At 41.8% G+C, this 24,900-nt stretch overlaps 1 protein-coding gene across 1 annotated transcript in view; it reads left to right on the top strand.

Moving 5' to 3' along the window:
• Positions 1-6,889: 6,889 nt before the first annotated feature.
• Positions 6,890-24,900, top strand: part of IMPA2 (inositol monophosphatase 2) — a 34,089-nt gene continuing 16,078 nt past the window's right edge. The window contains exons 1-4 of the mRNA XM_090039651.1: positions 6,890-7,162; positions 16,241-16,374; positions 20,735-20,839; positions 23,249-23,294. Of these exons, the coding sequence (XP_089895777.1) occupies positions 7,079-7,162; positions 16,241-16,374; positions 20,735-20,839; positions 23,249-23,294 (369 nt within the window). The 5' untranslated portion in view covers positions 6,890-7,078. The remainder of the gene's footprint in view (positions 7,163-16,240; positions 16,375-20,734; positions 20,840-23,248; positions 23,295-24,900) is intronic.

Below are 24,900 nucleotides of genomic sequence, written 5' to 3'. Positions count from 1 at the left end.
CCATGGATTTCCCACTGATTGTTGTAGGGATGTCAGAGGTTGTGTGATAACTGCAACAACTTTTACTACATGGGGTTCAGGGTACAAGTACTGTGAAATAGCAGAATGACAACTGTTGGGTGAAGAGTAATTAGCCCAATTTCAGGTTTAGCAGCTTCATTTTTTGTGACCCTGTTTTTTTTGTATTGTAGAACTGTGTAAATCCAGATAGCACAGAGCAGGGTTTGGAACAGTAGATGAAGATGTTTACAACATGCAGTTGAATGACACATATGTCAGCAAGGACTTCCCCTGTAAAAGCAATAAATCCATTATTACAGCCTGTTTTCTACTTAAGCCAGAGTGACAAGTGTTCACTTCATTAAACATTTGTTTTCTAAAACGGAAAAGTGGTGTGACCCTTTTGCAACTCTGGGTGAAGAGTGATTGTGAAGAAAATGTTAGTATTCATGCAGGCCTGATAAACAGTAGTATTTCAGGTCTGCTTAGAATTAAACTATTTTGAGCTGACATGCTTAATCAATAGCTGGCATGCATATAGATAATGAAAGTCATGTCGGAGGGACTGGCCAGCATTTAGGGAGGACTTTACAAATTATGAAAAAGCAATTCAGAGAGTTGGCTCAGCAAGGTACACCTTCACACACACTGACAAAAATAGAAGTTGAAGGTACCCAGCATCTCAAAGGAGAAGGAACCCTAAAGCTTTAAGGAAGGTTTGGATAAACTCAGTTAACAGCAAAGTAACAATAAATACCAAGTGAAAACTTCCTGCAAAAAATGCTAAAAAACTTTCCCATACATTTAAGACATTACTGGAAATCTATGATTTTTGCTGACTCTTTTTGGTTCTTAAAATATTGTTTACAGAGACTAACTTACCAAGAAACTGGGGTTTTGGTTTTGGTTTTACTGAACTGCATATAGCTTTTCAAGCTATATGGCTAGCACAAATTTTCAAAAACTGATACATTATTTAACTGATATATTCACCCCCTCCAGCCCTCAAAAGCTCTGAAACTCAGTGTTGTGAGAGGGAGGGAGTCACCAGGGACTTATGAGAAACTTAAAAAAAAATCCACCTAATTGAAAGGAGACCTCTAAAAAATGTTCCTGCTTCTGATGAAGTCACTCCCAAATGAATGCTGTTAAATCATCTTTTACAGGAATGGTTTATCCCTGGTGGTCATGTGAAAAGCCCTTTTCTTCCTTTTGCATCAAACAGATTTCACCAAGTGCCAGGGGCTTTCCATAATTACCTCAGTACAGATATTCTTGTTTATACTTCCTAGATCTTCACCTATGCCCTCCCATTTCAAACTCACACATTTCACCCAGCCCCAAAAGCTTATACAGAGTAATGCCCCTGGGCACAACAACAGAACTGAGCAGCAAGGCAGGAAATGTTCTGGTTTGAATAAAAGTAGTACATGAGTAATTGCTGAGTGATACAAGGAAGGACTCACTTCACTGTATTAATTTGTTGCAGCCAGCCAACTAAATGACTAAAGACCTAAAGGCTTTCTTTCTTAAATAAAAAATAGAAAATGCAACCATCCTAACAATGATCCAAGCTGCTCCTCAGAACATAAAGTCCATTGCTTATTAATTTGCTTATTATTATAAATTTGCTTATTATTTGTCAATGCATAAAAATATTGTTGGCTAATGTTGCCAGGAAATATTCTTATCTGGTCTATCTCAATGTAGAAACAGAGTGGGCCAGATCCTAAGGCCTGATCTAGCTAGGCTGTGCACAGGCCCAAGAAGAGGAATACAAGTGTCTGTAAACAATCTTTGTATTCCCCAAACCTGGAATTAGCTGGGGTTTGGTACACGCATAAATTAAAACCTGAACAAAGTCAAAGCAGTCTTAAGACTTTTATAAGTCACGTAGCAGTAAGTGCCATCAAGGGACCTTCTGTTCTTTCAAGCTCATTTAAGAGCAAGGTGCACTGTGCACACATTCCCAACCCATACATTTCCAAACCACATTTAAGGAAGCTTAGCTTTCCACTTTGCATGGAAGATTGGACTCTCAATTTTAGAGTGGTGATGAGAGTAATGATATGTAACACTGTAACTCCTCAGGAGTATCAGTACTTACATTGCCAAAACCAAGCTATTTCTATGACTTCAGTTATAGTGAATGAAAAGAAACAAAGCAACTTGGTACAAAGACAGCCACACATGCTACTTGTTAACCTACTTAGAATGAGTGCACTGGGTCGCATTGAGTCACAGAGCTGGGAAATATTTATAAAAATGCGGTGGGAGCTGAAGAGCTCATCTGGACTGTGCAGAGAGCAGACTAGCTCTTTCCAGCTGGTTCCAGGATGAGGAGGAAGGAGGAGGCAGGGTGCAGAAGGATTCCAGCAGTCCAGGGCCTGGGAAGAGGAAGAGGAGACCCCACATCAGCACCCCTCCAGGCCTGGGGTGAAGGACTGTTGGGGACTTCAGGAGGAACACAGGTGCAGCTGTGGAGAGAGAACAGATCTGGGGGCAGAACTGATGTGGAGAACTAGATGACAGGATTGATTTTGAAGATTGGAAAGAGCATGAATAGATGTTCAGGAAAATGGGCAGATGTGGGGTGACTCTGACCCCACCCCTCACACACACATGACATTTTATACATTGCTTCTATTGGGTATGATGCCACACCTAATTTCAAAAGACAATTGCAACAGCAGATTTGCAAAACAGGCTTAGACAGTACAAATAGAGATGTCGCTTGTGGAAACAGCTTGAAAATGTGGTAGCTACAGGAAACAAGACTCAGAGGTGGACTAATCATGCTCACTAGGTTAATTCTTGCTGAAACAGGTGGTATGTTGATACAATATGTATATTCAGCAATGGAAGAAAAATTAAAAGCTTGTTCAAGATGATTAAAGAAACTTAGGCAAGACATATATTCATTTCCTAAGCTAGATGTTAATACAGAAATGCCTAACTAGTGAGCATACCTGCATTTGGAAAATGTAAATCAAAAAACTTTTTTTTTTCCATTTTAAGAATTAAATGTAATTGTGTGTTTGCAAACTAATTTTAATTTATCCGCTTGCTCTATACTTTGCATAGTCTATTAAGTCTGACTTTTTAAGTGCAGACTTAGGGCAGAATCCTATTTCACTTTACCCAGCAGCCTAACTGCCATTTTTGGCACTTATCCACAGTTTGTGATCCTACTCCATGTGAAGTGTGGGCACGGAAGCGTCCACATAGCCACTGAGCATGCACAATAGTCTGCAATCCAGCCATGCAGGTATGAAGCTTAGTAAATACCCATGCTGGGAAAAATTCCACCAGCTAAAAGCCTGAAGAGAGGTTTCCAGGTTTCCAGCCAACAGCCAAATGACTCAGGTGCTTTCCCAAGATGCAGGTGATACACCAGGTTCTAGGTTCCAATTCATGGAATAGGGTGTGAGCCTACAACTCTCTGACTTCTCAGACTAGTCACCAAACCACAAGTAAGATATTACATAAGCCTTTTTCTATTGTTACTTTTGAAGCTTCTCCCCTTTCTCTCCTTTTCCTAGCGGTAAAGGTCCAGGAGGAAGCAAACAACCCTGAGAGTGAGTGGTTCAGGGAGAGAGCTGCTCCCGTAGAAGGAAGCAGGCTCTGGGTTCTAGTCTTACTCCCAATAAGGCAGGAACTTCACTCCTGTTCTCCATCCAGTTAACCCAGGCTAGGGACAGGCATTACACATTAACTGGTTTAAGTGATCAGAAACTGGTTTAAACCTGTAACAGAACAGATGTTCTGTGCACATAAACCAGTCTGAAAATGGCTGAAAGTGGTTTGAGATAAACCTGGCTGAATGTAGTATCAGACTTAACTGATTTGGTTCAAACCAGTTTATGCAATGTCTGTCCCAGACCCCTTGCTGGTTTAACTTAAGTCAGAGTCCCCCAGATGCTCTCTGGGCTGGACAGGGCCCTCTACTCCACAGGCTAGACCGGGATGAGGAAAATGTGCCTTGGGGGCTGGATGCAGCCTGCCAGGGCATTCTATCTGGCCTGTGGGGCCCTTAAAAATGTAGAAAATTAATATTAATCTGCCCTATGCTGCCTGTCATGCAGCCCTAGATGGCTTTCTGAAACTCAGTAAGTTGCCCTCTGCCCAAAATAATTACCTACCCCTGGGTTAGACTAACCTGCAAAGATTGAATCAATTCAGGATCAAGCTTTTTAAATGTCTGCCCCTAGCCCCATTGACTAACAAATGTAAGATGCAATGGCTCTTGGATAACGCATGGTCCCCAGTGTGGTGGTTCTAGCACTGTGCTATGAAGTCAGAGAGATGCAGGTTCAAACACACTCTGGGTAAGGAAATGTGTGGTCCATTCCTGAGCACATACTCAAATCACTCACCTGTAAGCTAGAACATAAGAATGTTCCCCTCCCCTTCCCATTCTTAGAAGAGCACAGTGTCAGGACTTATACTCAAGTATGTGTGTATGGAGGTGTATATGTGCACAGCCTACCATGTGTCCTTAGTAACCTTTTAGACACTGACATGTCCACACTACACATTGAATAGGATCCCAAACTATGCCTAAGTACCAACAATTGATTTTTGGTGGCTGGGTAATTCTTGGCTGGGCATGTAAAATGAAATAGGATGTTGTCCCAGGTTTTTACAGTTGGCATAGTCAATGTATTTTGTATACATTGTAGCAGTACTTTTCCACTTTTAAATAAAGCAAGACCTAGTACTCCCACAGTACATTGTTCATAGTGAATCTACAGCGATATCTGAAATACAACCTTAACCAGCTCCCAGTAAAATCAGTGGCAAAACTTCCATGAACTTCCAGGATTAGTAGGTACTGAAAATAATCAATATTGAAACATCATCAAACTGATAGTCACAAAAATAAACCCTTTAACCACAGAAAAAGTACAGAATGACAATGACCATTTCCACACATCAGATGTGTTTAAACCCTTTTCCAAGAAGATATCAGGATAGGTCATACTCTGTGCTCATTCAACCATTCAGCTTTCTTTTCCTGAGCCTATTAAAAAGAATGCCCCCCAAGAAATAATTTGGAAAGGTTAAAGGTAAAAAAAACCAAGACATTGCACTGGTTCTTCTCACTCTGCAATTTCAGTGTTGTGCATTTGGAGTAGGTTGTGTGCCCGTGTATGTGTGCGCATCCCCACACAGGCATACTACTGTCTTCTGATGGGATTCAAACTGTTCATGCGTGTCCTTATTCTTACACTGATTTTGTCTGTTTCATTTATGTGGTAGAGGCCTGAGTTGTTGAAATGGCAAGTTTTGAATTCTGTTCCTCTTGTCACAGAATAAAAGCAAATGACTATAATGTGCAGCAGGGACAACTGGGTGAAATCTAGGTAGGCATGAATACTCACGTCAAACACATATATATGAATCCTGAAATTACCAAAAAAAAATTCCTGGTTGTGATGCGTGCACTACCTTCTGTTTAGCTGTTATGCATTCGAATTGTCCTATTCTTCAGTAGCATGGTTACTACTAATTTATATTATAGCCTAGCATGGCTAAAACAATGATTAGCAATCATTCATTTGGCAGTTTTTGTCCTTTTGTCTCTGTCCCATTTGCAAGTGTTAGCCCTCCACATTAAGGATTATATAGTGTATACAGTATCTTTACAGAATAACCCAACCATATGGGCAGAATATTCAGCTGCCTACTGCAGCAAAATGTTAGGGAGTGTTCATTGTGCAAGTTGTATACCTTCTCCAGTTAGCCTAGGGCAGCTAAAGTCTTGAGAGGGAGAGATGGCTAAACCACAGTGAAAAACTCTTCAATAACTTTGTGGCTAAAGTACAGTAGCAATCCCATTAAACCTATTTCAGAAACGCGCATACTAAATAATGTACTGATTCTAATAAATGTACTGAGGGCTTACTATGACATTTAAATGTGTACTAATTAGAATTACTATTAGAAGTACTAGTTAGAATAGGGGTGGGCAATTATTTTGGGCAGAGGGCTGCTTACTGAATTTCAGCAAGCCATTGAGGGCTGCATGACAGGCAGCCCAAGGCAGATTAATATTAATTTTCTAAATTTTTTAGGGGCCCTGTGGGCCAGATAGAATGGCCCGATGGGCCGCATCCAGACCCTGGGTCACATTTTGCCCACCCCTGAGTTAGAAAGTGTTTCTCCAATAAGGTTCTTAGTGGGCAAGCATTGAAATGGCACTGAAAAATATCTTGCTGAGTAGTGAAATCACCTGTCACTACCCCAAGAGCCCCTGCTACACATTACATATATTACACAATTAATTGGTGACCTGTACAACAAATCTACGCTGGCCATATGTCCAAAGTAAAACCAGCCACAAGTGCAAAGTAATTATCACGCAACTAACTGTGACATACCCAATAAGTGTAGACCCACCACAGGTGCAAAGTAAGACTGCCCACAAGTACAAAGTAATCATCACACAACCAGCTGCTGAAGTGCACAATAAATGTAGACCTGCCACACGTGCAAAGTAATTATCACACAACTACCTGAAGTGCACAAGAAATGTAGGCCTGTCACACGTACAAAGTAAGACCAGCCACCCATGCAAAGTAACTGTCATACAATGGGCGAAGCCTGCAATAAACCTGGACCGGCCAGGGGCGCAAAGCACTCAGCACCCCATAAAAAGGACTGCCCCGCTATGAAAAGAACCAGCCAGCTCTAAGTTAGTGATTGAGCATGTGGAGAGCGGTTTTCAGCGGCTTTCCCTGGAGGGGGCAGCGGGGCCCAAGTCACAGCCTGCCGCCAAGCCTGAGGAAAGGGCCGAGTCCTGCAGCCCGCCCAAGGCAGCGGGGGAGGCGGGGCCCGTAGGAGGGCCGGGGCGAGGTGTTGCCACCCCTGCGATGTCACGGCAAGGGTGGGGCTGTCTCGGAGGCAGCTCGAGCCGAGCGGGGCAGGGCGAGGCGAGGCGAGGCGGGCGAGCGGGGCGCAGCAAAGCCCTCGAAGGGCCCCCCCGGGCGGGCTCCGGGAGGCGGCGCCAGCGCGAGGGCGAAGAGGAGGAGAGAGGCGGCGGCGGCGGCAGTGGCGGTGCAGCGCCCAAGCGAGCATGCAGCCCGGCGGGGCGGCGGCGGCGGACCCGTGGCGGGAGTGCGCCGAACTGGCCGTGCAGCTGGCGCTGCGGGCGGGACAGGTCAGAGCCCGGGCACGGGCGCAGGTGGGGCGGCGGGGGGGGTCCTTATCCCTGTCCCTCCAAAACTCGCAGCACCAGGGGCTGCAAAGACCAAAGCCCCCCGCGGGGCCCCGCCCGGCAGCAGCAGTGCCCTCCGGGCTGCCCCGCCTTGCCGGCCTTCTTGCACCGCCCACCCGCTTCCCCCCCGCAGCGTTGCTGCCCGCCCTTTGGGGGTTTTGTGTTGTGTGGACGGTGCCATGAGAGTAACAAGCCTTGCTTGCCGTGCTGGGCTCAGTCCCCGGGGTTTGTGTCCTGGGTGCCTTTTGTCTTCACTTGCGGAGGAAGAGGGCACCTGTGTTGTGGCTCAGAGCAGGCGGGCTGGAAGGGGCCTCCAGCGTGCCTGAGCCGGACCAGCCCTATCCCCACCGCCCCCTGCAAGCGCAAGTCTGAGCTCTGCGTGTCGGTCCTGCAGCACAAACCTGGCCCTGCCTGCCCCAGGGGAACCAGAGCAGCCAGCATCCTGCTCCTGTGAGCCAGTGCCATAATATGTGCTCACCAGGGACCCTGGAAGACCCTGTAGGAGCAGTTGGCCAAAGCCAAGGTGGGAGACTCAGTCATGTTGCCAGCTCTCATGATTTTTGGCATTGTTCTTCCAGTCTATGCTTTGGGAGTGTGAAAAACTTGCCCTTTCTTGTATTTATTTATTGATTGATCTATTTACATACATATGTACGTACATACATATGTGTATATGTGTATATACACACATATATGTACATATACATATGTGTCTATACATGTACACATACTTATGTGCGTACATGTACACGGATGTGTATGTGTGTATATACACAAATGCGTATACAGACATGAGTATGTGTATATACGTATGTGTATATATAAAGCCATCTCTTTTACTCGACCAACTGTGTAGTGGTGAGAAAGTCAGGCAGGCTTTCCCATGCAAGACATCCTAACCTTGGAAAGCTTGTCTGACTGTACCCCAACTACAGTCGGGCCCATAAAAGACTGCCCTAAGAAATCCTGGCTTCTCACAGAATTATGGACCATCACAGCTACCATGCCACTCTTACCCTATCAAAGGAAAGAAGCTTTCATAGATGTTTCTCAGTAGGATGAAAAACAAGAGGCAGCTCCCCTAGGGATAGTGTTATTGCCTGCTGGGGTAACAGTGCTCACAAGGAGCTGAGGACGGTGTCTGTCACAGCGTCCATGCCCCAAATATTGTATGGAATCATAGAAAATTAAGGTTGGAAAGGACTCAACTAAATCATCCCAGCCACAGCTTTGTGTGCCATAGCTCCATTTTGTTAGCAGGGTTTCTGGAGTCAATCTATTGGGTGCAGTAGATGCACTCCAAATTTACGTTGTGGTGAAGATCAGTATCTGGATCAAGCTGAAAAATCAAGGTCCAAGAAAAAAATCCCAGTCCCACTTAAACCTATGGGAAAATGTCTGTTGCTTTAATGGGATGAAGGCTTTGCTTTATAGGTGAGGGGTCTGGCAGATTGCCTGGAGGAATAACTAATTGAAAATTAAATGCACAAAGCAAGAATGCCAACAGACTCCCTTTGTCTTCTGCTTCCATTCTGTTATGTACCTCAACAATTATATAGATTTATAGATGTTAGGGGTGGAAGGGACCTCAATGGATCATGGAATCAGACCCCATGCCTAGGCAGGAAAGAGTGCTGGGATCAGATGACCCCAGCCAGATGCCTATCCAGCCTCCCCTTAAAGATCTCCAAGACAGGGGAAACTAACACCTCCCTTGGAAGTCCATTCCAAATTTTGGCCACCCTCATGCTCATGTTCAGCTTTGTCTACTCTGAGGTCCTAGATTAGTGCTGCTCAAACTTCTGGCCCTATGGTTCAGGTAAATGATGCAGGACCCATCTGGAATTATGTTGTACTCCTATACTTTTAGAAAAGGCTACAGGACTGTCTTGAACTGAGGGCCTCTGGTTTTTCCTAAGTCTGTATTATTGGCCTGAATGGCCAACAAAGCAGAGGAAGAGCATGTTTTATTAAGATAAGAAATGGATTATCAAAAGTAGGGAGTGAAACTTAAACAAAAGGAGGGACTAAGATATTAAGGAGACAGCCCATATTCTATTAATACTGAAACAAGTTAGGCAAATCAAAACATGAATACAAATAATTGTGTGCAATCTTATCCTTTAGCATAGTTATACTTCATAATAATGATAAAACTGAAGCTAGGTTAAATCCAGCTTAATGAGCTTCTGCTATCACAATAAGATAATTTTGTAATCTCAAAATTTGATTTTTGGAATACATTCTTAAAGTTCATAGCCAAAATGTCTAGTTTAGCTACATTTCTAGTTTAACTTCACAGATGGCTCAGGGATATATTTAAGAGTTGATTTCTCTTGTCTAACAGGCTAAGAAGGTTAGAAGCTGTGAATATTTAGGTGGTTGTGTCCAGCAAAAAGTTAGGCACTCTTCTTTTTAGTTCTGGGAAAACTGAACAAGAACTACATCTTCCTAGTCTTCCTCTGAGAGAGAGCATTTGTATGTGAAGAACATTGAGGATAAAAATAATAGATGAAATGCATCATAAGGTCCTTTATAAGACAAAGATACCCTTTTTCCAAAAGTTATTAATTTATAGGCGCATCTACACATAGCCCTATAGCAACATGCTACATTGCCATATGTTGCGCTGTGGCGAAATTTAACTGTGTACCACACACACGGTGCAGTAACTGCCCATACTGCACTGTGCATTAGTACTTCTGTCCCAGGAAGGGACATGCAAAAGATAACAACAAGCACTTACCCACAACAGGAGGCACAGCGCAGAAGGGGCGGAAGGAAGAGCCCACGCGGCTCATCAGCCGCTTGTTTATTCAATTAAGGCTGGCCGGTGACATCAGCCATGAGCACCAGACGGCACAAATAAAAATGTCTGGCCCAAGAGAAGGAAAGAGAGAGAGGCGAGGAAAAAGGACTGGAGTTGGCCTGGGGAAGGGAGGAGACCTCTACCCTGGGTCTTACAGAACCCGGTGAACCAGAAGTGGATGGAAGCAGCGCGACCCACTGAGAGCCAGAGACAGGAGGCCATCAGGCGGCAGGGACCTCGGACCCAAACGAGGACCCTGGGACGAACCAGAGACTCAGCGGGACCCCAGGTGGGAGTGTCAGAGTGGCCAGGGCGAGCGGGGAGCTATGCCGGAGGGAAGGACCCTGAGAGGAGCACCAGGGTGGTTATAATCGGGGCGGGTATCGCCACCATCTTAGTTCGGGTCAGCGGCAGAGCGGGAAGAGAACCCAGGGATGACTGGTGACAGGAAGAGCATCCCCAAGTTAGAATAGGGGGAGAGTAGTGAAGAAGCAGGGTGTAGTCATGCCAAGGGGCAGCCCTATGTTTAAGGTTCCTTAGGTGATTTGTTTTTGTTTCCCCGGGTGAAGGAGTTAAGGAGGGGATGGTCTTTTGAGTTTCCCCAAGTGTCAGGGCCGAGGGAAGAGCCTCGGAGATTTTCTTTATCTTTCCCCGGGAGAAGGGGCTGGAGGGAAGGCGGAAGGCGGGGTAGGGACATTGCTGAGAGAACAGGTCCCGCGTTAGCGAACAGTCGTAGCAGGCGGCCGGCAGAGGGGCACGACTCCACAGAAGAGCCAACGGGGAACAACGCATATGAGGTAGAGTGAGGCCGAGGTGTAGGGGTGGCAGAGCCCCGTGAATGACTGCCAGGCAAACCATGAGCCACTGAGCAAACCAGACGACCGACCCCGTCCACTGAGGAACCAACAAGTTGTGGCAGGAGAGAGCGGGGAAGGCGAGTCGTGGAGGAGACACCTGCTCGGCCAAAGACGCGAGCCCAGAGAATGCCCAACACCCACCACCCAGGCGAAGGCCGCTCGAGAGCAAGTACTCGAAGCCCAACGGTCACAACTTCCAAAGGGAAGTACAATACCAAAAGGAAGTACTAAAGCACGGTGCCGTAGCAACATTGTCATACAGCAATTTGTAGATGCCCCTTATATTTAGGAATAGCCCTCCTAAGCTTAGAAGTCTGATAAGGAAATAGTTATATAAATATGGGTCATTACTGATGCTGTCTGATCTAGGAATGTAGACTCCTTCAAGTCTTATATCTCTTCAGTCCATTGTTTTGGTCTGTAAGCATGTGGGTCTGAGCAATCCAGTTTGCATCCAAATACTTTGGAAGGAAGTGGAAGGAAGTGAGAAGAGTTTGGACTAAGTTTTTCTAATTGGTCAATCTCTGTGCATAACTGGTCTGGGCTGAAGTCCCTACACAAACTGTTCTCATTGTGGATTTAGTAAGGACTTTCTCAAATCTTCTGTTCAGTATCCTGTTACCAAATCCAGCTTGTCTCACTTTTGTGAATATCTGCTAACTTCGGTGTGACTTTTTACCTAAGTAAAGCAAGTGAGGTTAGGCTGAATACATACTTCATATCCCAACAGTACTGAACAATCTGGGCCCAATCCTACCGTCATTTAAATTGTGTACATTTGGAGAGACTTCACTGCTATACGTGAGTATAAAAACAAGAGATGAGCATCTGAGAGGACATTCAAGCTAGTATGCTGATATTAACATTTTTTGAAACTAGAAAAGGAGAATTCAGCCAGAGAAAAAAATTACTTATAGTATCCTGGCTTTATTAAAAGTTAATGGTGAAATTCCCACTGGCTAGGAATTTCATCCTATGTTTGGCCTTTTTGGGATGCTTTTAGGATCTCTTTAATTCAAATATAAGCAGACTGATTTTAGGGGGAAAACTGCTTATTCCCAAGATTATTTTGGGGAATGACATACATTTCCAACCACTCAATATTTTGAGGCTTGATTGTGGCATGATGGTGATATTCAAGAGCCAAACTGCTAGCTGGAAGAGTCCCCAATGCAAGTGCACACTATGCAACATCCCTCTCCGCAGCTTGCTGTACCAGCCAGTACAGGGATATCATACCATACCTTGCCTCCTTCCCGTACCATCTGGAATACCTTGAACCTCCCAGTGTACTGGGGTGTGTTCCTTGCATTTTTACACAAGTTGTATGTACAATCTAGCTCTTCGTTGTGTGAGGAGGTGTTGTAAATGGCCACTGATTCTCTTAAATCAACTACTTGATATGACAGTTTTTTCATATAAAATGAATTTAGTTAATCTTGGACAAACTCTAATTTGATAATGAAGGTTAGATACTACTTTTACAGCCAAAATACAATATCTGTTTTCTAGATTCACTATACAATATTGATAAGAAAAAAATCAGCTGTTTTTATTTACTTGATAAGAGAACAGTTTCCGCTTATCTGTTGTTATAGCTCTTGAGGGAATCTTTTATATAATTCTGCACCTAATTTGGCAGGCTAGCTAATTACAGCAAGTGACTATAAAACTTATCTCAAGTGTTTTGTAAGAAGACAAACATAATCGGATTGTAGGGTATATATACTCTGTACTTTTTTCCGTTTGCAGTTACTACAGGGCTACAGTCTGAAACTTTCACTCACATGCAGAAGCATCTTACTGTACAAGTTGAACCACTAACTTTGGTAGATGTGCTCATAATGTAAGGGATAAGTAGAGGGGCATCAAAATCTTGTCCAGTATGAAATACTCAGTAAACTTAATTGATGATGAATAAAAAGCTGGATTTAATGCCAGAAGACATAAGTAGGAGTCAGTAAGAATGTATCTCATTTAGGCCTTTATATAGCCTACCTAGACCTTGGGCCTGTTCATATAGGAAACGCTTGAAATTTGTAAGTTGTGGCCGGCATATTCCTGGAGCAAGAGGAAGCAGAAAAGGCATTGTTTGTCAGAGATGTTTCTAAATCAGAACACCTCCCACGGTGGAGTGATGTATATAACATCCCTTGTTCAGAGTTGTACCTAAAGCCACAATTTAGTCCTTTGTCAAAGGGGTAGGAGGAAGAAATGCTTCAGAACTGGGTACAAACCAATAACAATGAATTGGTCTAAATGCTTTGAGAACACACAATAAAAGTAGATCCCAAACCTGCAAACACTAAGACTAGTGATTCTCGACCAGGGTGCAGTGGTACTCTGGGGAGCTTCAGAATCCTTTCAAGGCTGTTGTAGAGTGTCACGCAATGTTAACATTGCTGGGGATACAAACATGAATCACATGCCTTTTGGATGAAGGGGTGGTGAGTGGGAGATGTATGCCTCCAGGTTAAGAAGTATACAGTATCTTGCTTTTAGTTAGGCTTCTGACAGTCAGACCTGAGGTTCTCAAAAGCAAATGAGAGAATTATGCTGTAGCTGCAATTTCCATCAGGTGAGTGTGCAACTGATTGAGAATCCAAAGTAGTTATCAACAGTTCACTGTCAAGTGGGAGGACAGTTCAGATAGGGTCTTGCAGGGGGCTGTCCTGAGTCCAATAAGTACTTCAATATTTTCATTAATGGCTTGGATGATGGAAGAGGGAACCCGTATACAATTTGCAAATGGCACCAAGGTGAGTCAACAATGAAAAAAGGCAAATGTTATTCTAAGGTGCATTAACAGGAGTGTTATTTGTAAGTTACAGTAGGTAATTATTCTGCCATACTTGTTGACATTGTTGGTGCCCCAGCTAAAGTATTTTTTTTGTCCAGCTTAGTTTGCAGTAATGGAAACTGAAGGTAAATATTAGGGAAAACTTTCTAACTCAGAGGAGTGTTGTAACAGATTACATACTGAAGGATTTTAAGAACAGATTAGACACACTTCCATGGTGGGGAGGAGGGAGGTCAGCTTTCCTGGTTTCTATCTGAAACTAGGCAGTGGGTTAGATGACATATCTCTTTAGATCCCCGTCAGTTCTACATTTCTATGGATCTATGATAATATTGCCAGGAAAAATAGGGCCAGACATAAGAAAATTAAAGAGGTTGGTGCAGTAAATATTTTGCTACATAATACTAGAAAGACATTTATATAGCATATTCAAATATAAAATACTTATCTTTGAAGTTCCTCTGTGAGTTAAATACGCAAATATAGCTCATATTTTATTGCTGATGATACTGAGACAGAAAGGTCATGGGACTTTCCTGAGGCCTCACAAAAGTCTGCTGTCCAGATCATATATCAGGCTGCTCAGTGTAGGAGTTAGCAGATGTGAAACCCTTCAACTATAATATTTTGGTTTATGACAGACAAGTGAAAAAAATGACATTAGAATTTGGGAGTTCTTGGCTTCTAGCCCCAGGTGTAGTACATTAGAAAAGTTTTGTTCAAAAAGAAAAGGCTTCTCCTTTGATAAGTTTAAAATACTTTGGTGCCACACAATTTTGACTGAAGGATTTAGAGAAAACATATCCCCAAAGGACATGAGTTTGCAATAGCAGTGTGGTACTGTTTGGTTTTTTTTAATTTAGTATAGTTATGTACAAATAGAGCAGTAGCATTTGTTGCCCTTATTGACTGTTTTGACTTCCTTTTATCTTAAATAGTTTATCATTTTTATTGGTTAAAAATAAATCAGCTGTTTTTCTACTCCCACCGCATCTCATTTTCTATTTTGCATCTCAGTAACAAGCAGAAAGAGAGAGGTGGAGGTAGGAAGATGTTTTAATTCATATGATGTTTCATATTTCTGTGTTGGATTTGGCTTACTTTAGTACAACTGTAAAGGTTTTTAAAACAGAAGGCCCAGATTTAAAAAGGATGCTCAGAGTTAGATTCCTAGGTCCATATTTAGGCACTTGAATAATTATCTGAGTTTTCTGCTTGCTGAGGACCTATAACTTGCCACCAATTTAACTGAGAGCTATTGGATACTTAGCATTTAAAAATAAGGCTATGCCTATGGATTTAAGACCCCAACATTGCGCAGGTATTTTTGAAAGCCTTTGCCTAAGTCTGATATAAAAGGCTTTTTTATGAACCAAAACAGTATGGTTTATTTTTTGTCTATAGGGTTTTTTAAATATTTTAATTCTCAATGGAAGGCAAATTAAAATGTTGGAGCCCTGCCTCCTCCTCCCAGGAAATTTCTGTGTAATTTATCCAGATGCTGCACAAGCTGTTGTTCAAATTTATCATGGTGGCTCTATCCCCCTCCAGAGCTTGTCAGTATCTTTCCCACACAGCTGGTGTGTCTACACAAAATGCTTTATTGCACAGTAGATTGGTCAGCCACACCAGCAGGGGGCCCACTGCTCAGCAGTCAGCTCCCCCAAGGTGCTGGGAGCTGATCAGCATGGGGACCCAGTTCCTCTCTGTCTTCCCTCCCCCATCCCAGTGCCGTGGGGCTCCTGGCTCCCCACAGAAGCAGAGCTGGGACTGGGAAGCTTTTCCTTCCTCTGCAGCTTAGTCAGGGGCTTGCTGCCAGTGGCCCCACCAGCTGACCAGGGCAGGGGTCTGGGAATGAGTTGCAGTGGAGGGGACTCTTTCCCAGCCCCCTGCCTTGATCTGCTGATCAGGGCACAGGGCTGGGAAGCAGCAGCTGCAGGAAGGCACATTTTCCCAGCCCAATGCCCTGCTCCAAAGATCATGCCCCCTGCCACCAGCCAGGGAAGCCTGAAACTGCCCCTGGATCCTATAGGGGGCACACCAGGGCTAGAGTAGCCCTGAACTGAACTGCTCCTGTTGGGATCAAATTTGCTTCTGATGGGAGCACATGTAGGCACCCTGTTGGGTAAAGCTTACAGTGCAGTAAGCTTTCTGGGCATTAATTGCATGTGTAGACGCATCCAGCCTGTTGTTGTAGATGCCGAGTGATTTAAGGTCCTTCACAGATGTACAACTGAGCTCATTACCTCTACTTTTGTCCCAGCTCATGAAGAGAGAGAATGGATATTGAGTACCAAAACTGGATCCCTTTGCTTTAATGGGAGCACACTGAGCTTTAACTTTATTTTCAGCACAAAAATGAACCTTGTGTACTTTGGTAGAAGGTAGGGTACATTTTCAGGGTAGATCAACTATTTAGTTAGTCTTCAAAGTACAAATTTATCCCACCTTCTGAGCAATATGGCTAACTCCCTCTCTCTCTGATTGTGTAATATACTTTTTCAGTGTTTATGGAAGGAATTTCAGAAATAAATGTGTGTGTACTTTTTTTCCAGATTATTAGGAAAGCTCTTACAGAGGAAAAACAAGTGTCTACAAAAACATCTGCAGCAGATCTTGTGACCGAAACTGATCAGTTTGTGGAAAACTTAATTATTTCTGCTCTGAAAGAGAAGTTTCCCTCCCACAGGTAAGTATTGCTAGAAAGGAACAGCCTATGACCCTATTCCATATAAAACCTCTGTATGAGGTTGGCCTTAGAGGGAAAACAGAGGAGTCAGCCTCTGTGAAACAGATAATATTTGCAAACATGAATTCATCTACTTATAGCCTAATTTAATTGTAGTGCCAGTTATCAATTTGTTACTGTCTCTTTTTTTAAAAAATATTTGGATTTAATAATTAAAAAATAAGCACTAGATTGGACATTTTTACTAGCTTCCTTTCTTTAAAAATAATTGTTCCAGATTCATTTTCATGTTGCCAATTTGAAACGGTTCACTGTATTTCTCATCAGCCGACCAGTATCATTACTTCAGTTTAGCTTAAGTTGTCATGTGAGGTGCTTAAAGGTTATTCTGCAACTTCTTTGGATTTATTGGAATAGTAATAAAATATAAAACCCTTTTGTTTCCCCGTAATTATGAACTTTTGTTTGTTCATACAGCTGCATCTTTTGTCTGGTGTAACATAATGCTAAGATTATTTAAACAAATGGCTTTAGAATCAAGTTGAATTTAATGGTATCTATTGTTTCAATTCTGTAATTACTTTCATGAATAATTTTGTTTTATTCACATACAAAAAAGCTGGCAGGATCAGGATTATGATGCTAAATAATGTTTATTTTGTTTAATATCTGAATCTTGAGAGTTCCAAAGTCAGTCAGATCCATGGGTGCCCATCATCCTCATACCTCAGACTCCTAGCCTATATAGAATAAAAGGTGAAAAAACTTACCCTACAGTACTAATGTCACATTGAAAGTAATCCTTTGTAGTAGAGACCATGACCCACCACATTATAGAATTTGAAGTGATTTGAGATAAACTTTATGAAATGTGGCCAAGTTCAGCTTGATGCACACAAAATATAAACGGTGTCCTCAATTTCCGTGTTTGAGTTTAAATGCTTAAATCAAAAGTCAGCCTTCCACAGAAGGCCAATACAAAGCCTATACATTGCTTAAATCTTTGAAAAGCCTGTACATATAACTTAAGGAGATCTTAAGTGGGTCATAAAGCTGGCCTTAAGCATAAAAGTAAATTTCACTATGATAGAATTTCAGTGAAAACTTGGTTGAAAGATTTGAATAGCATGCAGCATATTTGAAAGTACTGATCCTGTTTATTATGCTGCAGCAAAGTACATGTTTAGAGGGGAACTGAGCAGGAGAAATAATTGATTAAATTTATCTTTCTAAATATATGGCACATGTGGTCAACTACAGAAGCAGTAATAGTAAAGGTACATGTATTACAATAGGCTGCAATTCTAAAGACAGTGATTAATGTTATTTGTGTTATGTTCTCTCTAAAGAGTACTACAGGCTATGGTTTTATTCTTTCTGTAATAAATGAGGGCATTTTTGCATGTGTTTCTGACACCGTGCCAGGCAGTTTAAATTAGTGAGTTGTGCTAATTAAAAGCACCTGCATATCATGTGTATGAGTAATGCAGCACAACCCCATGCTAAGAAAATGGCAGCAGGGTACTTTGAACTAAAGCACATTGAACATGTTTTAGTTCAAAGCACACTGCTGCCATTTTCTCAGTGCAGAGGCGAGCTGTGCCACTGATACACATGTGTGAGGCTGCCAGAGCGCATCAGTTTATGTGCTCCAGCAGACTTGATTATTCAGTCCGCTCCAACGCACTGGATTTCCAGCATGTTGGAGCAGGCTCCTTGCATGTGTGTAAATGCCCTCAGTTTTCCACAATGCTCTGACCAAGGAAGTGTAACATACAAGGTTCATGTAATATGAGAATAATCCAGGTATTAAAAGTACTCAGGCTATTTAGTACAGGAGTAGCAGTTTTAAGCCTAACGTAGACCCAGAAATAGTTTCCAACATATGACCTTATTAACCCTATACAGTAAACTTCAACTTTGAATCAGTCCACATTTTTTCCTAGCTTCTGACTGAATATAACCTACTGTTCCCTTAAGATAATTAACTTTTTGTTGTTTGGTAAGATTTTAGCAAGTTTGTTTTTGACCAGATGTATATTTAAGCATGCATTTATTTATATATAGATTTATAGGGATGCATATACAGACTATGTGCAACAAACCAGATGCATATTTAAGCCTGCATTTTATATATAGGTTGGGGAAACAGAGCAGCCAATAAGTGCTCTCCTGTGCACTCAGTTGTCCTTGGGAATTTCCTGAGATCAGAGAATGAGTCATGCAGGGATCTCTGCTCTATTGTGGTCTGGTTTCTTTGCAATCTATGGTATTTGTGATGTAGCAGAATGATGCATTCTGAAATATCTTCAGTGAACCACCTAGTGCCAAGAGGATTTTACAAAAGTAAAATAAGTACTGGAAAAGTTTATTGAAACCTTATTTCTGTGCAGGTTGTCCTTCTTTGCTGTCCCGATTGGTAGGTGATAGTGTACTGGTTTGATCAGTTTACATTTTTGCTTTAATGATTATTTGAGAATAAAGGGAACCTTTAAGTATAAATGTAAGTACTCTGATGCACTGAAATTAGACTTTTCAAAATGTCAGAATTTTACATTTCTTTTCTAATGAATAAATGCATAGGAAAACATGGTGAAGCAGCTTGGACTTTTTGTACTAACTACATTACTGTTACCACAAAGCCCTTTTTGTATAGGACAGCATATCAGTCTAAAAAATAAATAAATAAAGCATCATCATTTCAATGTGCTATGGGCTTGAAATGTGCCAGTGTCACTGAAATCAGTGGTATCGTTGCTATGGATTTCACTGGGTACAGGAAGAGGCCACAGGGGCCTGACTGTCTTTTGTGTCCTGTGTAAAAGCTTATACAAGCTCTTGGTTTAGTCCTCTGCGCAGACATAAATTTCTTTCTTTAGGCAGACAAGGTTTTTTGGGTAAATGTGATATCTGTTATTAGACCACATAATAGCATTTAGGTGGTCTAATAACAGATATCACATTTACCCACAGAACCTTGTCTGCCTATGTCCTTAGACCAACACGGCTACAACCAACACTCTCAAAACATGGAAGATATCTTTCTTTATTCACTTCATTCTGCCATGCAAATTCCCTGCTATCCGCCACAGAGAATTCTACAGTGACTTTGTGATAAAGAGTTCGTGTGGCTTTGTATTTGGCTAGAAGCCTCTACTGCTGAATCCAGCCTTTCTTAAAGTCTTAAATTCACATTTTGAATGTTTCTGAATTCACATCCTTAGTGGTGGAGGCCACTGTAGTTATTAGTAAGGTAGTAGTAGCTGCAAAGGGGATCCAGGTCCCTTCAGATCCCCTTGTTCTCCTCAGGTCCTAGATTAGGAGTCTCCCTCCTTTGCAGGGATTCCCTGTACAAAGCCCAAATGCTCTGTGGTGTGCTACAGAAGACAAAATTTAGCCCTAACATCCTGATCCTACAGAAAGTTTGTATATAGAATTCACACTGAAAAAAGCAGGGGTGCCACAGAGAAAGCACTTGTTGAATCAGGCCCTGAGTTGTCTGGCAAAGATTACTGAGAACAGCAGGAAGTATGCCAGAACTGCACGTACACTTCCCTGAAGCAGGGAGGAGGGGAGCCTACTGAAAGAAATTAGGACAGTATAGATCAACAGTGTGCCTTTTAGGGTTTTAAAAAAATGTTGTTGACTTTCTCTAGGTCATGGGAAAACAAGAGGTCAGCTTTGTGAAATTTATCTCCTGACCCAAGCCATTGTTAAAAATTGTAGTAGGAATGTGAGTTTTCCTAAGCTGTATTATTTCTTGCTGACCAAATCTGCCTGCAAGGAATGGAAAATACATTTTGCAACTTACACTACTTATGCCAGAGAGGGGCCTGAACATTAATATTACAGTCCAGATCTGTACTTCTTCCAAATTCTCAGTTTAGAGCCACCTCCAGATGCATAAGTTGGGGGAAATGATTTTTTTCTGTTTAATACATTTTGGGAATTTCTTTAGAAAGTTTCTGTGAAAGAGGGCAATAAGTTATTTCTGTTGTTTTTCCCCTCTAGCTAAAACAAAAGAAAACAACAAAAAGCAAAGAAAAAAATGAAGAAAAATCAATAATGTAACAGTAGCCCCCAGCACCCAGGAAGATCAGTTTCAGTTTTCTGATCCACACTTTATTCCAGGGTTGTCCAACTACAAGTGGCATGGGCAGCCTCAGCATATGCCATATGACAGATCAGGGAGGGAATGGGCTTCATTCACAGTGGTTAATAGCACAAGAAACAGAAAGCAAAGCTGCAGGTCAGGCTGGGGAAGGGGTTCAAAGTGGTACTCAGGGAGTGTGGTGGGCTAACTTGTGGCACATCTACCAAAAGGGTTGGCCCCCACTGCTTTATTCCATGTCATGTACAGGTTTATTGGAGAAGAGTCTACTGCTGCTGGTTCAAAATGTGTCCTCACTGACAGCCCAACCTGGATTATTGATCCTGTTGATGGAACCTGCAATTTTGTGCACAGGTAAATACAGAAAAATGGAGAATTATGAAAATCTTGCAATTCAGTTTCTCATACATTTTTCTTCTTGTTTTGTTCAAATATATTTTATTGTTTTGAGTTTATTTAGCATGTATGGTATTGCATTTTCAAAGTCAGTGGGGTTTTGCCTGAGCAAGATCTGCAGGATCTATCCCACTATCTTTTTATATCCTGTGCAATATGTCAGAGAGACTATGAAAAGCTGTATAATTGTTCCTGAACTGTAAGCTAAAAATCCTCCTGTTTCTTTAGTTAATCTTACAGAGGTAGCTCTGATTCAAGATTTCCTGTGTTACACATTAACATGTAGAGACTTGAACTGTATAGGAGGAACAAAGCTATATGGTGATATGCATTTAACATAACTATATGTGGAGTTGTTTTCTATGTCATTTACTAATAATAGTGGAAGTTTTTCCCATGGGAATGTATTTTCAATTTGCACTGAAACAGGTAACTAACACATATGCAAAATATCTGAAAACATTGAATACAAATACAATATTACTATATGCTGCATACCATAGATCTAACTTTTAAACTTTTTAAAATAAGATTTAAAAAAATACATAATAGTTATTGGGACCACAAAACTACAACTTTAACTAAAAATACAATTTTTTAAAGCAGAATATTGTCTACCACAGCTTGACAGCTCCACTACCTCTAAAAATCATTCACTATATTTTGTCTTGAAATAATGATGAGACAGAATTAGTGCTGGTGCAAATGCTTTCTTTCAGGGGAAATATACGTACGTATTCCATGGCTGATTTGGCCCACTTTTTGGGGACTGGTGTTTCATCTACTTTGGCAAAATTTCTCCTTCCAGTAATATTTTCTGAAGCTAATCTACATTTTTTCTTCAAGTGTTAAGAAAATGTTATTTTATGAATTCTTTAGTGAAATTGAGTGATGATTAATATTTCAGTCAGAAGAAGCAAGTTAAATACACAGTTACTGCTTTGGCAAGAAAGAGTGATATAACAGGTTTAACTTATTGTTGATGTCAGCAGCAAAGTATCTCTCCTTAACCACATTTATTGAGAGGCAGTTACCCATGTTTGAAGTCAGGCAGATGGCAGGGGCATCTGCCTGACTTCAGTTATAGACTAACTGAATGAGAGATGCACAAACTTTCAGGAGCAAGAGCTCCATTCAAATAGCCCCTCATGCATTTGCTCACAAAAGCCAATGCATCTGTGATTTAGTTAGTCTCTAAAGTGCATCTCTACCCTGTCTACTTCCTTAATTGAGGCCTGTAAAATTCAGAGATCACTAGATGAAATGTGCATGTAGTATATAAAAGTACCATATTTACTTGTAGATAAGACAAGGTTTTCCCCCAATCAGCATAGGGGGAAAGTCCCTCATATATTTGCACACAGAGGCTGCTGTGGCTCTGACTGCCCCTGATCCTGGGTCAGGGCCAGAGTCAAACCCACAGCAGCAGCCTCCTGTCATCCCCCCCACCCTGCTTACAGCTTCTGCCTCCCCCGGCTGCTTATGCTTACTGTCAGGTGCAATTCTGCGCTGGCTGGGGCTGGAATCTCTCCTGGCACGGAGCACATGGATACTTCTTCCCCTGCCTGGACAATCAATAGCACCAGCACTGCTACATGGTCAGGCAAGAGCTGAGCTTCCATGTGGTGAGCAGCCCAAGCAGCATTGACAGCAAGGGAGGGTGGGAGGGGAAGAGTCAGAGACTGGGGAGAAGAAAAGGGAAGAGCAGAGACTGAGGGGTGTTTGGGGAAAGAGGCAGAGACTGTGGGGAGGGGCAGAGGCAATGGGGAGCAGGGGTGCAGGAGTGGCAGGAAGACTACAGGCGAAAGAAGTGGATGGGACAGAGGGCAAAGGAACCACCTGGCCCTCCCTCTCTAGCCACTGCTATTCCTGATGTAGCTGTGGAGGGAGGGGCGGGGATTCAGGATAACCCTCTCATACTTAGATTCTGTATCTAGGAAATTATAACAAATTTATTAATTGTCTGTATATAGAATCTAATTATTGGTGGGGGTCATCTTATATTCAGGGCCATCTTATATTTGAGTAAGTACTGTGTCATTTGTTACAGTAATGTTAGTAATTTAAAACTATATCAATCAATGACACTAAAGGAAAAGTATCACTAAAATGTTCATTATATTTAGCATACTAACCTTACTTACGTATTAACAGGTTTATTTTTTTAACTCTTTAAGTGTTGATTTATATATATATTTTAAAAAGTGACAAAGTGTAAGGCCAGGAGGGTGACTATGCTATTGAATTTTAAGCTTAAGCCTGAGTAAAATTAGTGCTCACTGTGGGTTTCAGCCATGGATGGGAGTTACAGATTGCATGTTTAGAGAGATTACTCATGAATAGTACTTTATTTCTTATTTTTCACAGGTTTCCAACAGTGGCAGTTAGCATTGGATTTGCTGTTAACCAAGAGGTATAAAATATGTTCTGTAAGTTGGTAACCTGAGATCTAGCTTCAAACCTCAGAGCTATGTGGGAACTAAAAAAAACCCAAAACTTAATTCCCAAGCTCTTCCCATGTTATTGGACTTTGGTTATACCACACCAGTGTAACATCCCTATTCTTGAGAGCTTTACTCATGCAAGCTGTCCCATATTGAGACAATGTATATGACTAAAAAGGGATTACTTACAAAAATACCAGTTCATAAGATTGCTGGTATGTCCCACTTCGTTTTTACTTCAGTACTTATCTCATAGTGTTGTCTTGTTCTTATGTGATCCTGTCCTTATGCTTCAAATCTGCTACCTGTCTCTGGGACTTTTACCCAGTTGTTGCTCTGTAGAAGACTATGGAATTACTTACTGTGCTATGTGTAAAGTTATCAGTCAGGTGCATTTAATCTGCCTTTGTGTGGTTTTTGAGGTATAGTAACTTGATATTATTTCAGGATACATCTTCCTGATAGCCTGAACATAGAAAAACAAAGAAGATGACTTTCATGAATGCTCTTCTTTTTAAGTTTCCTAGTTCTAGCAGTCCACAAAAGAGGGCTTTGCCCAGCTACTGTAATCTTACTGCTTGATTTACAAAAGAAAAGTTGGTGTTGTTAAAGCATTCACATTATACTTATGAGAATACCACTTTGGCCCTTCTTCCACAGTTCTAAAAGCATGTTGCTCCCATTGAAGTTAATAGAAATTTTGCATGTGCAAGGACTGCAGCATCAGACAAACTCAGCAATGGCCTAATCTTCGTATGTGCTAAGTGTTAGCAACTCCCAGTGGGAATGTCTACACCTGAGCTTTAATGCATAGTAGGCTATTTTACTATCACATAAAAAACCATGACATTATACTAATGTGCAGTAAAATAGTCTGCTGCTCATTAAGCATCACTAAAAATGTGTGCAAATGTGCTACTGTGCATTAGCACAGCCTAATGCACATTAATTTAGTACCTCACATTGGACGGTGCCTGTACACAAGCCCAGAGGCTGTTCCAATGCACTCTAATTATAATGCAGGAGAGCAGACTCAGTTAATTGATTAATCAAGTCTGCTGGAGCATGGCAATTACTGTGCTCTAGTCTCTGTGTCTTGTATATCAGCATCCCTACACTTCAACAAGCTTTAGATAAAGCACCCCCACCACCATTTTGAAGTGTGTAAACACTGATACGCAAGACACTCCAGGCACTTTGATTAGAGCATCTTTTGGAGCTGCTCTAGTTAAAGGTCCCCCCCACCACTCCGGGAGCATGTGTAAAAATGCCCAGAAATACTAAATTTAATGCACATTAGAAAAGGTGCATTAATACACATGTAGATATGCCCACTGATGTCAACAGGTGCTGAGTACCTACTCACCAAGCACATCTGCATGTTCATTAATGCACTTTAGGTAATGTGTATTAAGTCTTGTACCTCCATTGTGAGGTACTAGAAAAAGGTACATTAGCCTATTTTAATGCACATTAGCTAAAGAACAAGGGTTTTTTTGTGACACCTTAATGCATATTAAAATAGGCTAATGTGCATTAAAGTACACTTGCAGATGCACCCAGCAACTTGAAAAA

The sequence above is a fragment of the Crocodylus siamensis genome, chromosome 3 (genome assembly GCF_052110815.1).
Source record: "Crocodylus siamensis isolate JL-2025a chromosome 3, ASM5211081v1, whole genome shotgun sequence".
In the NCBI taxonomy this organism is placed as follows: domain Eukaryota; kingdom Metazoa; phylum Chordata; order Crocodylia; family Crocodylidae; genus Crocodylus; species Crocodylus siamensis.
This window is presented reverse-complemented; position numbering and strand designations above follow the sequence as displayed.